Below are 13,299 nucleotides of genomic sequence, written 5' to 3'. Positions count from 1 at the left end.
GACTGATGTTTCACTCTCATATTAATGTTCCTCTTTCTCTCTCCCTCTCCTTTATAAAAAGTATGTCCTCGGTGAGGAATGTGTGTGTGTGTATACACATATATGTATTAAATATAAATAAAATTAAAAACATTATCCCAGATATTTTTGTAAAGGTGTTTTTTAGATGAGTTTACAATTTAAATCAATAGACTCTGAGTGCAGACTACCCTCTATAATTTGGGTGGACCTCATACAATCAGTTGAAGGTCTTAATTTTTAAAAAGGACTGGCCTCCCCTGAAGAGGAAGTGCTGCCAGCTGACTGCCTTCAGAGTGGAACTGCAACATCAACTCTGCCCTATGTCTCCAGGCTGCAGGGCTACCCTGAAGATTTTGAACCTACCAGTCCAAATCAGTAACATGAGGGACATAAATATGTATCTCCATCCATCCTATTGGTTCTGTTTCTCTGAAGAACCCTAATAAAAATTTTAACCCAAAGTATAAAATAAAATATACAACTCCACACTGAATAGATGATTGAATTAACAAATAAATGGGGGAAAAGTGACACATCTTCCTTACAGAAGAATTCCAAATAATATAAATAGATATTCTCCCCTCCAGGAGGTAGGGCCTAATCTCCCCTTCCCACATAAGTGTGGGCTACTTAGTAAAAGAAAAAAATAGTAACTTTACTATTGGTAGAAAAACCTGACCAACACTGCCTTAACCAAGTGATCAAGATACATCAGTGTTGTCCTGTGGTTATTATATACCACCAATATATAAGAAGGGTACTTTACCTTCATGGTATCCTTTCTGAAAACCCATAAATCTACTCTAATCATGAGAAAAACATTTGACAAATCCAATTTGAGGGATAGTCTACAAAATACCTGACCAGTATTCCTCAAAACTATAAAAGACATAAAAATTAAGGAAACTGAAGCTCTTACAGAAGAGACTAAAAAGACATGACAACTTAAATGCAATGTGGGATCCTGTATAGGCTCCTGCTCCTGGAACAGAAAAACAGACATAAGGTAAAAAACTATGGAAATCTGAATAAGGATGGGTTTTAGTTAATAATGTATCAATACTGGTTCATTAATTGTGATAAATATACCATACTATTGTAAGATATTAATAGGAAAAGCTGGATGCAAGGTATAAAGGAACTCTCTATATTATCTTTGTAATTTTTCTGAAATCGAAAACTTCTAAAATTGAAAGTTTGTTTTAAAAAGCCTATCACAGTGATACTGCTTCCCCAACAGCCATACCATATACCTTAGACCCTGAAGAGAACAACAGGAAGCACAGTACCCTCACCCAAGTCACTGCTGCACCTGCAAGAATTAAATATAAACCAAGCTGGATAATGGCAGTTTTGTTCTATTACCACCAAGCAAATACTAAGGGCAGAAGCAGCAGCAAAGGTATAATCCTAAGGGAGAGATGTAAAAACAACCAGAGAAGACATCAAAAATACAGTATTTCCCTGGGGAACTACCACACCATAGATGTTCACAGCAGCTTGAAAAAAGAAGTTAGCACAGCCTAAAGTCCTAGAGGTCTAATGATGACAATATTGACCATCTAAGTACTATTAAATACAAAAAATAAATATTATTCTCTATTTACCTACAGTAAAAGAGTATTAAGGAAAGTCTCAGAGTAACACTTCTCTCTACATAAGCCTTGAAATAGATGTTTTAGTTTTAGAATCCTACAGCATAGAAGACAAGAAACAAGCTCAAAATATCAGGTGAGGCCACGAGCAACAGTAGTTCCCCTTACAAAAATCACAGATTTCTGAGAGTTTAACGAACATGTGCTAATGTATAAAAAGCAGTCTTGGTAATAAGGTGACCTGAGTTTGAAATCTAATTTTGCCATTTTCTTGCTAAGTAAATTTGGAGAAGTAACTTCTTGATCTAGTATTAGGTTGCTTTAAGAGAATCACATATGTAAAAGAACTTTAATGAACTAAACTTCAGAGAGTATGATCTTCACTAAAATCCTTAAAACTAAAGGTTCTTCCTTTCAGAATTTGTTTACTGAAAAGGCAAAATAATGCAATGAAAAGAAAACCAATCAACTGTGAACAGAGGCTGCAAAGGGATGACTGATGTTATAGCATATGTATGTTTTATCTTTTCCAAATCTATAATAAACATGCGTTTATAATTAGAAATATTTTAAAACACATTTGTCATTTTCCTCCAGAATATCTTGACTTAGGTTACCTGACATTTATTTTAAATACATCTGACTCATCCTCAAAAAAGTAAGAAAATCAAAGGAACATCTGACCCCACAGACACCCTATGACCTAAGTAGGAAAGGGACAATGGGATCAACACATTTTTATATATCTCTATGTAAACCTAATTTAAATACTGTTAAAGGAAAGGGTCAGATTAATGAGATCTAGTTGTTTTGGTTCTGCTATTGTGAATAAGCCAAACTCAGTTTCCTCTTCTGGAAAATGTGGTCAGCCACCTGGGTAGGAAGCTTAAGGCAGCTAAGGTACAGGGCCAGAGAGAAACTTTGAAGATGGTAGGGAGGGCTAAAAAAGTAGGGGGAAATCCTTTAATTTTGTGGTGATCTATAAATTATGAAGAGTTAGAAAAATGACAGCCATAGTAGATAAAGTAGATAAACTGCTTTGAGAGAAAAAGACCTCACTGAGACACTATAGGTGTTCTAACAATTTTCATTGGCCAAAGCGATACTTTAAACAAGTAAATGGGGGCGGGGGGATGGAACTGACATGTAAAAGGTTCAAGAACATCTACGAAGCATCTGTGATATGTCAGTAAATAGGCAAAAACAAAAATCTCTGCCCTCATGAAGAGAATGTCATCTACATGTCATACTCCGCCCTGTCCAAAGCAGCACTACTCAAAGTGTGCTCCATGAATTGGTGCCAATCCACCCAATTGTTACTGGTCCATGACACAGCAAGCTGAAGTAAACATTTGAAACTCACATAGCAATTTGAAAGTCATTTTAAATGAGGAACCTAATATTATAAAGTATGAATTCAAATTTAGGTCTTTTTTATTTAATTTTCTAATAATTCATTTTTATTGGCTTTCAAGATATTACTACACAATGAATGGGAAATTTTTAAAAAATATCTTTATTGATTTCAGAAAGAGATAGAAACATCAATCATGAGTGTCATTGATAGGCTGCTTCCTGCACGCCCCCTGCTGGGGATCAAGCCAGTAACCCGGCTTGTGCCCTGACCAGGAATCGAACCACTATCGCCTGGATTATAGGTCAATGTTCAGCCGCTGAGCCACGCCGGCCGGGCTGAATTGGAAATTTTTTAAAAACTAGTCTTTCACCACAGATAATTTGAGAAGTACTGGTCAAATGCACTTTGATCACATCACTTCCTCCTCCTCCTCAAGTAGAATTCTGTACTTTAACATTTTTAAGGTCTTACACAAAGACTAGCCTTTCCAAATATTACTTTCCCACTAGTTTGGTTTATCATATACTCTAACCACATTGAATTACTTTCAACATAAGCCTTCTATCTTGCTTGTTCTTTTCCTCAGCCTTAAACACTTTCCTACTTCTATGCAATCAAAGTTTACATATTCCTTTGTCAAACACAAATGCCACCAACTCCTCAAAGCCCTCCATGAACCGGTTAGAAGCAAGCTTTCCCTGACTTTCTCTAAAATTTTAAAGCAGCTCTTATGAGGTTTTCTGCAGATTACAAATTCCTGGAATACAAAAACAGTAACTTGCTCATCTGGAATCCCTATAACATGCAAAACAGACATCAAATCTGCTGAATGAATCATGTAAGAGCATTATATGTACATAAATGAGCTTCACTCAAAATATCAGAAAACCCTCTGAAATTAAACCCCAAACTGTGTGTGTCCACTTTACTCAGGAGAAAGTCTTTAATTCTTACTAGGTTCTCCAAGAAGTTTAAGACTCCCCCTACCCCCCCAAAAAATGTTAAAGAAACCACTCCTGATGAAAGGACTCAGGTTTCATCAACAGTCAGACCTATTTCTGCTGGCCAGCTCCAACAGGGTTACCTTAGGGAAATTACCAGATATAATATAAACCTCAATTTCTTTATCTCAAAAGGTATCAATATTTACTTCAAAGATTTGATGTGGGAGCTAAATGTGACAATATGAAAAGTCCTAGGATCATGAAGTGTATGTGAAAGGCATTCAATGATTTAAATTTCCTTTCCGCCCTCCTCCCTTTTTTCCTCCCTTTTTTTAAATTGATTTTTAGAGAGGGAGGGAGAAAAAAAAAATCAGTGTGACAGGAAAGCACTGATTGGCTGCCTCCTGCACGCCCCCTACCAGGGATCAAGCTGGCAACCCAGGGGTGTGCCCTAGCTGGAATGGACCTGTCAACCTTTCAGTGCATGGGACAATGCCCAACCAACTAGCCACACCAGCCAAGTAATAAGTTTACATATTCATGAAGTGAGTACGCTTAGGTCCCTTATAAATTTTCTTTTTAATTACAAATTAATGCCATCCCTTGAAAGTTGACCTCAGACTACGTTATTGGAAGTCATCAAGGTAAGTTTCCTTCCAGAAACACCTATTTGTTTTAAATCTGTAAACTTTAGATTTCTGTTTGTCATGCCAAGTAATTCTAATTACTGTTTTCTCTACACTGATAAATGCAAAGGTTTTTTTAAAGTATATAATCTAAGGCCCTGCCCCCAGTAGCTCAGTTGGTTAGAGAGTAATCCTGATTCCCAAGGGTGCAGGTTCAATCCCCAGTCAGAGCACATACAAGAATCAACCAAAGAATGCATAAATAAGTGGAACATGTCAATGTGTCTTTCTCTCTCTCTAAAATCAATATAAATTTTTTTAAAAACTAAAAATACAGTATATAGTCTAATACTCTGAAGAGCACTGACATCTTGATTCATCATATCCAAAACTGAACGGAGCCCATTAAAACAGAAGAACACTTAGTATTTTATTTAACTGAAGCAAGAGTACATCCACACCAGTTTACCATAAATTAGTGTACCCCCCTCAAAAAAAAAAAAAAAACTTGCACCAAAGGACCCAAGACCAAATAACCCAAGGACTGAAACTCATCTTAATGCAAACACACACTCTTCACCTGAGACAAAGAAGTCACAAGCAACAAAAATATAGTGATAATGAATGTATTTTCAGTTTCCACACTAAATATTACTCTATTCATGATCAAGACATCTAATTTTACAATTTTTGCAGACTATCACCAAATATATAAAACTATACACTTGGGCCCAGCTGGACGTGGCTCAGCGGTTGAGCATGAACCTAGGATCCAGGAGATTGAGGTTCGATTCCCAATCAGGGCATATGCCCAGGTTGTGGGCTCAATCCCCAGTCGGGGGGCATGCAGGAGGCAGCCGATCAATGACTCTCATCATTGGTGTTTCTATCGCTCTCTCTCCCTTCCTCTCTCTGAAATCAATAAAGATATATTTTTTTAAAAGGAGCTATACACTTGGTACCATTTTGCAGAAAATACAGATTATACTAATATACTAAAACCTACCAATTATACAGTTTACTTCAACATTTTAATATATTCAGCAGCATTTTAGAAACAGGTCATCCATTATATTTGGGGAGTTTTTTCTTGATTTTTAGAGAGAGGAAATGGAGCAGAGAGGGAGAGGATAAGAGAGGGGGAGGGAGGGAGAGACAGACACTGATGTGTTGCTTTGCTTATTTATGCATTCATCAACTGATTCTTACATGTGCCCTGACCAGGGACTGAACTTGAAACCTTGGCAATATAGCACTCTAACCAACTGAGCTACCAGACCAGGTCTACAAAGTGAGCTCATCCATTATAAAAGACTAGGCCCTGGCCAGTGTGGCTCAGTTGGTTGAGCATTTTCCTGTGCATCGAAAGGTCACTGGTTTGATTCCCAGTCAGGGCACATGCCCAGGTTTCAGGCTGAATCCCAGTCAGGAGTCAGGGTGCATATGGGAGGCAACTGATCAATGTTTCTCTCTCGAATGGATGTTCTCTCTCTCTCTCTCCCCCGCTTTCCTCTCCCTCTAAAAACCAATAAAAACATATTATTTTTTAAAAAGACTAATGTAACCTTTGAGGCGTGACTCAAAGGTTAAGCATCAATCCATGATCCAGGAGATCTTGGTTCAATTCCCAGTCAGGGCACATGTCCGGGTTTCGGGCTCAATCCTCAGTAGGGGGCATGCAGGAGGCAGCCGATCAATGACTCTCTCATTATTGATGTTTCTATCTCTCTCCCTCTCCCTTCCTCTCTTAAATCAATAAAAATAAAACAATAATAAAATTTTTTAAAAGACTAATGTAGAAAGTATGTTTTAGCCAGAAGTAGTTTACAGAAAATTAAACTATTATTTATAAAAAACTACATTTCATTGTATTTCAAAAATATTTACTGAATAACAAAAATTATAACTTAAAAATCATTTACTCCCTAATGTTAAGAAAATTCACTTATTCGTTAAGAAATCAAGACTTTTTTCCAGCTTTACTGAGATATAATTGGCATATAACAACATTGTGTACATTTAAGGTGTACAACGTAATTTGATATGTGTTTATATTACAAAAATAAGACTCTTTTAGATTCTGTAACACAACATATCAGATGCATAATTTTTTTTATGTTGTTGTTAATCCTCACCCAAGGATATTTTTTCCATTGATTTTTAGAGAGTGGAAGGGTGTGGGGAAGGGGAAGAAAAAGAGAAACATTGATGTGAGAGAGATACATCGATCAGTTGCCTCCCACATGCATCCCAACCAAGGCCAGGGATTAAACCTGCAACCCAGGTACGTTCCCTTGACCAGAATCAAACCTGAGACCCTATGGTGCATGGGCCGACACTCTAACCACTGATCCACACCAGCCAGGGCAGATGCATAATTCTTTGATGCTCCCTCCACTACAAAGATTGTACATCGTCCTACACCCCTCCCTTAACCACAGTGTCTCATCTATGTATTTTTTCTGACAGTGTATTCAGTACAATATGTAGCAGCTGCATTCTTTCTGTAACCGTAATGATTTCTGGATATAAAAATTCCCAAACTGTTAATTAGTAGTTTGATGCAAGGTAAATTTACTTTTATTTATTTATATTTTTTAAATGTTTTTAATTTCAGAGAGAGGAAGGGAGAAGGACAGAGAGATAGAAACATCAACGATGAGAGAGAGTCATTGACTAGATCGAGCCTGCAACCTGGGCCTGGGCCCTGATGGAGAATCAAACAGCAACCTCCTGGTTCATAGGTTGATGCTCAACCACTGAGCCATGCAAGCCAGGCAATATAAATTTACTTTTAGACTTTTCTTCCATTTCTCAAAATGTGGGTCAACAATTATTAACATTATTAATATTTAGCCCTGGCCAGGTAGTTCAGTTGGCTAGAGTGTCGTCCCCATATGCCAAGGTTGTGAGTTCGATCCCCGGTCAGGGCACATACAAGAATCAACCAGTGAATCCAAAAATAAGTGGAACAGCAAATCAATGTTTTTTTCCTCTCTCTCTAAAATCAATAAATATATTTTAAAAAATTTAACTTAAAAAAAGATTATTAATATTTAGCTCATCACTCAGAGTCTTCTACCACTAGAGTGTCCCTATTAATAATCAATTATGTCCCTGTCAATAATCAATTACCCTATTTCTGCTTGTTTAAGATTGTTAAGGGAATTACGTCAGAGTGTCAATATATTCCAGAAAGGCCAATAAAAAATATTAAATCATTCTTACTCCTTCTTTTAAGAGTATTCTTTCAATATCCTATGAACACCAGGACTGCTAATGAAACAGCACATCACAAACACTAGGAACTGGGCTACCAGCATGTGGGCCTGATTGGGGGGAATAGCTTAGGGCACCTATTACTGCAGTGTAGCTCAGAGCACCTGCTTCACAGTCACCCAAAGAACTGCTAGAAAAACTAGGTTTTCTTAGGCCCCCATCAAGACATATAGACTGTGGGGAATAAGGTCAGGAATCTGTATTTTTAACAAACTCCCAAGTGATTTTATTGTACATTATGGCTGAAAAATACACGTAACTCACTCATCACAACAACCTACTTACATGGGCAGACAAGGAGACAAAAATTTGGGAATTTTCTAGAGTATTAAGAAATGTAATCAAAATTTCTAAGTAAAAGAAGCTCAATTATTTCATTGTACTGCAAAAAGAGATTCTTCTTTCTAGTTGTGGAATGTCAGGTGCCTGTGAGAACTACTAAAAAACAATTATCAATGTTAAAAAAAAAAAGCTCAAGTGATCTTTTAAAGAAACCCCAAAAACTTCCTCTTATTCCTTATAAATACTTGTCATATAGTAAAATTTAGTATGGTTAAGAGTAGGAAATACGTCCAATCAGTCCTAATTTTTTTGCCTCAGAGTTAACTGTCAACACCAAAAAGCTTAGTGCTACTTTCAGTCTTTGACATTAAATTCAAAGATACTTTCCTTGACTCTGCAGAATGTTGGTCTTGAAGTTAACAAGTGCCAAAATATCTTTTTATGATTACCTTAAGAATATCACTTAGATTTTAACGCATATTATTTTGATGCAATAAATTTTATTAAGATGAGAATGTTTTCTCAATCATTTTAGGAGTTACTGGATATATTAACTTTGAATATTTAAATTTATAAAACCCTATTTCATGATTGTGTTAATTATTGTTCCCTGGGAGGCAATGTTGCCAATTAAAAACAACAAAGTCTCTCAAATAAGAAGGTCCTGAATATCAATCTAGAAGCATCACTTACTACCTGTGTAACCTTGGGCAAGTTATTTAACCTCTCTAAGCCTCTACTGCTTATTGGGAAGATTAAACTTATAATATACATAAAGCACTCAGTGCCTGGTACCTGTTAGTCCTCAGTAAACGTTAGCCCATATAAACATATATCAAATAATCTCTGAAAAGGCACACAAGAATTTTATCTATGACAGTCACTTCCAAGCAAAGAACTGAAGGTCAGGGTGGAAAAACTACACCTTCTTGTACTCTTTGTATTTTTATCCAGTGCTTATAACTTATTTTTTTAAATGTTTACATTTATCTCTTGTACTATGGGATTTCTTAGTGTTTAGCATAATGCAGTGCGAAAGTGAAACTGCCATTGCTGAATTCACAAAGGAATAAAGTCATAGTCTAATAATATCCACAAAGAAATACACAACCTATCTGATTTCAGGAATCTGTTAGGTGTTCTTACTTCCTTTACAATAGCTGGATGGTCTCAACTAAAACACCTTAAACCAGTGATTTTTCAACCTGGGATGATTCTGTCCCCTCAGGGACATCTGGCAACAGAGATACTGTTGGCTGTCACAACTGAGGGGGTGTACTACTTGGCATCTGATAGAGGCCAAGAATGCTGCTAAACATTCTATTATGCACAGGATAGGACCACACAACAATAATCCACCCAAAAAGTCAGTAGAGCTGAGGTGAGAAACTCTGCAACCCAAGGAATCATTCTGTTCAATTCTTAAAGTAACCAGGTTCTTCATTTCAGTTACCTACAAAACAAAACACACACAATAAATTCTCCCCTCAAGTAATGAAGTAAAATCTAAGGACTAGCAGACTAGGTACTCAATAAATGTAACCATTGTTGGCCACTGCCCTAAGTCTCTGAAATTCTAGCAGCTAGAATGGCTTACAGGTTTGTATGTCTACTAAATTCAATACATTTCAAGATTTCTAAAGCACTTACTATAATGCCTTCCAAAAGTGCACTCTAAAGGATTTCAAGAGATTACAGATTACCATTCTTTCCTGTTTTTAAATGATATCTGAAGAACCACAAAACTCAAACAATGTACTACTAAAATACAACAGGACCTTTATTTTAGTATGTAGTTATCCAGTCATTCCAATAAACTTGATATTTTTACATTTCACTTAATGCACTGCCTTGGCCTCTATTTTGTACATTTTGAGCATGTTAATTAAAATCCCTCGAAAATTTAAGAAATTAAGAACAGTCCATTGTTTCTGACCAAGAAGGCAAGAAAAGCATCTAAGTAATTTCATAACGAGGCTTGAAAAATTACAAACTAAATCATCCTCTCCTCTGATCTTAAAGCATATTTTAGTGTGCCTTACCAAAATGTCAACCACTAATAAAGACCTTTGGGAAATGTTTTATCAATATGTGGGATTAATCTTGTCAAAAAAGAGTGTAAAACTGAAGCAAGTGGCTATCAAAATTTAGAGCTAGTTCATAAGTGGGTAGGAAATAATTTGAAATATTGCTACCACTAACACTATTAGTCATACTTTACTTTCTCAGTAACTGTGTAACTCTTTTACACCTCTTAAAATGTGTATCTTTCTCACTATATGAGTTGTGAGCTATTTTAATACAAATTTAGTATTTTCATTTTAATAGTTTACTACATAAAAACTTACTCTGATTAAAGAATTCTTAGGGAGACAAACATCTTAATTCCTTTGTACAAAACAAAACAAAAAAATTACACAGAAAAGGTGTTTGAAAATATAAGATGCAGTAAGGTTATTATTCTTTCGCTACTTTTCCAATACATTTTTCGTGATGGATATAAGTATCACTACAACTTCTCCATTCACTTCAAGCCACTCCCCCTGAGCATCTAGAACTTTAATACTTGTCCAAACCTGCTTGCTCATGATCTAATAATAAACCTAATTATACAATCTGTAACAGCGTCTGACAACCTTTCCCTAAGAAGCCATAAAGGTGATTTAACTAACACCTCAAATTCTCAAATCTAATTCAAAAACAGATTTCTTCATTTCAGTCAGTCTTTGGCTTCTGCCGGGGGCTAGGGGCTGCTGGCTGTACAGTGGGGAGGTGAAAAATCGCCCGAACGGAAAAGGACACACGCTGGGCGCTGGACAGCAGGAGTAACTGCTGGTTCATTTCTCTTTAAATCTGGCAGCACGTGGGGCGGCATTGTGAAGCCACCAGCCCGCCTCCCCCCTTACACTCCGCACACGTACGCCTCCAGTGCGCATGCTCCGCTCCTACGGTCCTAGCAGAGTAGGAGCCAACCCCCTAAAAAGTCAACCTGGAAGCCGCAAACGGCCGGAGGCCGGGACAATGGGGGAGGGGGGACGCAGGCACCTCCGTGGAGGCAGACCCGGCCGCCGCCCCAAGCTAGAGCCCGCGGGCCGCAGCCCCGTGGTTCTGCAGGCCTGCGCCAGAGCCAGAATCGCTCCGAGCACAAAGCCCCGAGCCGGCCAGCGAGCGGCTCGCCGCCGGGCCAGCTCCTACCCTCCCCCAGCCCGGCGGCGCAGCCGGAGCCCGTGCCAGGCAGAGGCAGGCGAGGCGGCGTCCCGCACGCCGCCAGGTTCTCAGACCCCCCGCGCGCCAGCGATGAGGCCACGGAGGCCGGCGCTTTGTTGTCTCCCGCAACTCCGCGGACGCGGCGCTGCCCGGGCAGAAGTTTTGCGCGCCTCACCTATCCGGCCAGGGGGCCAGTTTCTTTGCCTACTCTCGCCACCCACTGCCCGCCCGCAGCTCAGACACCCCAGCCGGGGACTCGCAGCTGGGCGGGCCCAGTCGCTCCTTTCGGCCCCCAAGGGTCCGGCGGCCTGGGCAGCACCTGAGCCCGGGACCCGCCCCTCCTGGGAGGGTCCGTCCGGGCCAGGGATCCACAGCCCCTCCCCCGCAACGTCCCACCCAGCAGTGGGGGAGGGGGCAGCCTCCCGGCCTTTCCACAGGGCGCCAGGCCCCGTCCGAGTGATGAGGCTGGGGCGCGTCCCCGCCCCCAATGCCCTCCGACAGCCCGGGAAGAAGTGCTGGGCAGGGCCAGGACCCGCGCCTCGGGCTCCCCACCCTCGCGAGCCCGCACCCGGCCTTGCCGGCCGCTGCCGCTCCCCCTCGGCCGTCCGACCGCCGGCCCGGGGGAGAGGAGGAGGTAAGCCGCAGCGGCTCACCGCGATCTCGCGGCCCGGTGCCCCGCCGCCGGCCCGCTCGCTCACCTGCCAGCTGTCTTCGCAGTAGTAGTGCCGACTGCAGCTCCGTCATCCTCCCCGCCAAGGGCCCGGGCTGGCGCCGGGGCTTTCGAAGGGCCGAGGACAGGCTCTGGAGGCTGCTGAAGCCGGGGGTGCTGAGGAAACCGGGCCCCCACGACGGGAGCGCCGAAGCCAAGGGAGGCCGGACTGGGCGGCGGTAGCGGCGCCTCGCTGCCGGTGCGAGTGCGCTTGGTTCAGTTCTCCGCACAGCCTCACGCCCGGAAGGGGAGGGTACCCAGGCCGCGGCGCGCACTGGGATTTCGCTCGCCCGCGTCCCTCCTTCAGCCCGCCCGCCGCCCCACTGGTGCCTTCCCCCGCTACAGCCTCGCTGCGCGCAGGGCCGCTCCGCGCAGGCGCGCTGGGGTTGTCTACTTCTTGATCAGCCAGCCCGCAAGCCCTACCCCTCTGCCTCCCCGCCCCGCCTCTGCCGACAGGGCCCCGCCCCCCCGGTCGCCGCCATCTTGGGAAGGTCGACGCCCGGCTGAGTGCCAAGGCCTCAGGCGGTAGACGCCCCACGGACGCCATGACAAAGAGGTCACGGTGGGTCAAGACAGCTTGTGGTTGAAGCAGGTGCTGTGGGTGCGAAGGGACCAAAGGAAATGGTTGGTATGTCCAGCAGTCGTTTCACGCCACACGTGATGTGCGAGTTAATCACTGTTGAAGCCTAATTTAGTACTGGTGTGCCCCATTTGACGCAGACCCCCCCAAATAGACTTAACATGTTGATAATTCACAGAAAGAATGCGCGAAAAGATTCTTGAAATAAGCAAAATGTTTTGCATCTCATAGCACAAAATGTTTAAACATCATTAAAAATAATCTCTATGAGTAAGGGGTTGACATGAGCAAAATGTGATATATATATTAAAAATGTGCATCTCTCAAAGGCATCTGCTCTGTAAAATCAAGGTGTGGGATCTGGGGTTTGGAAAAAGCAACTTCGCTCTACCTGCTCATTCCCTCTGCCTTCTGCTTTGCAAAAAAACAGTCTCCATGCAGAGATGGAGCAGAAAGAAGAGTAATACCTCCTGGCACTGAAATTTATCTGTTTCTTCAACAAATATTTATAAAACCTGTATTAACTTTGTACCTGTACTATAGAAACAGAATTACAGCTCTGTCCCTACCATCAAAGGGCTCAAAGTCTCTGTGAGTTCCCGGTAAGGTAAACAGCCAAAGAAGGAGCAGATTCCATTACAATTCTAATAAAAATTACTGGGGGGTGGGGGGAGTGGGGGGGGACTGTCCTCACTCTCT

The 13,299-nt window shown here is 41.2% G+C and overlaps 1 protein-coding gene across 1 annotated transcript in view; it reads right to left on the bottom strand.

Moving 5' to 3' along the window:
• The window catches only part of UBE2G1 (ubiquitin conjugating enzyme E2 G1), an 88,260-nt gene extending 75,975 nt beyond the window's left edge, over positions 1-12,285 (bottom strand). Inside the window, exon 1 of the mRNA XM_016200954.2 lies at positions 12,010-12,285. Coding sequence (XP_016056440.1) covers positions 12,010-12,055 — 46 coding nt within the window. The 5' untranslated portion in view covers positions 12,056-12,285. The remainder of the gene's footprint in view (positions 1-12,009) is intronic.
• Positions 12,286-13,299: the final 1,014 nt, after the last annotated feature.

The sequence above is a fragment of the Miniopterus natalensis genome, chromosome 17 (genome assembly GCF_054644295.1).
Source record: "Miniopterus natalensis isolate mMinNat1 chromosome 17, mMinNat1.hap1, whole genome shotgun sequence".
Classification (NCBI taxonomy): domain Eukaryota; kingdom Metazoa; phylum Chordata; class Mammalia; order Chiroptera; family Miniopteridae; genus Miniopterus; species Miniopterus natalensis.
Note: the sequence above shows the minus strand (reverse complement) of the source record. Positions and strands in the feature narration are given on the sequence as shown.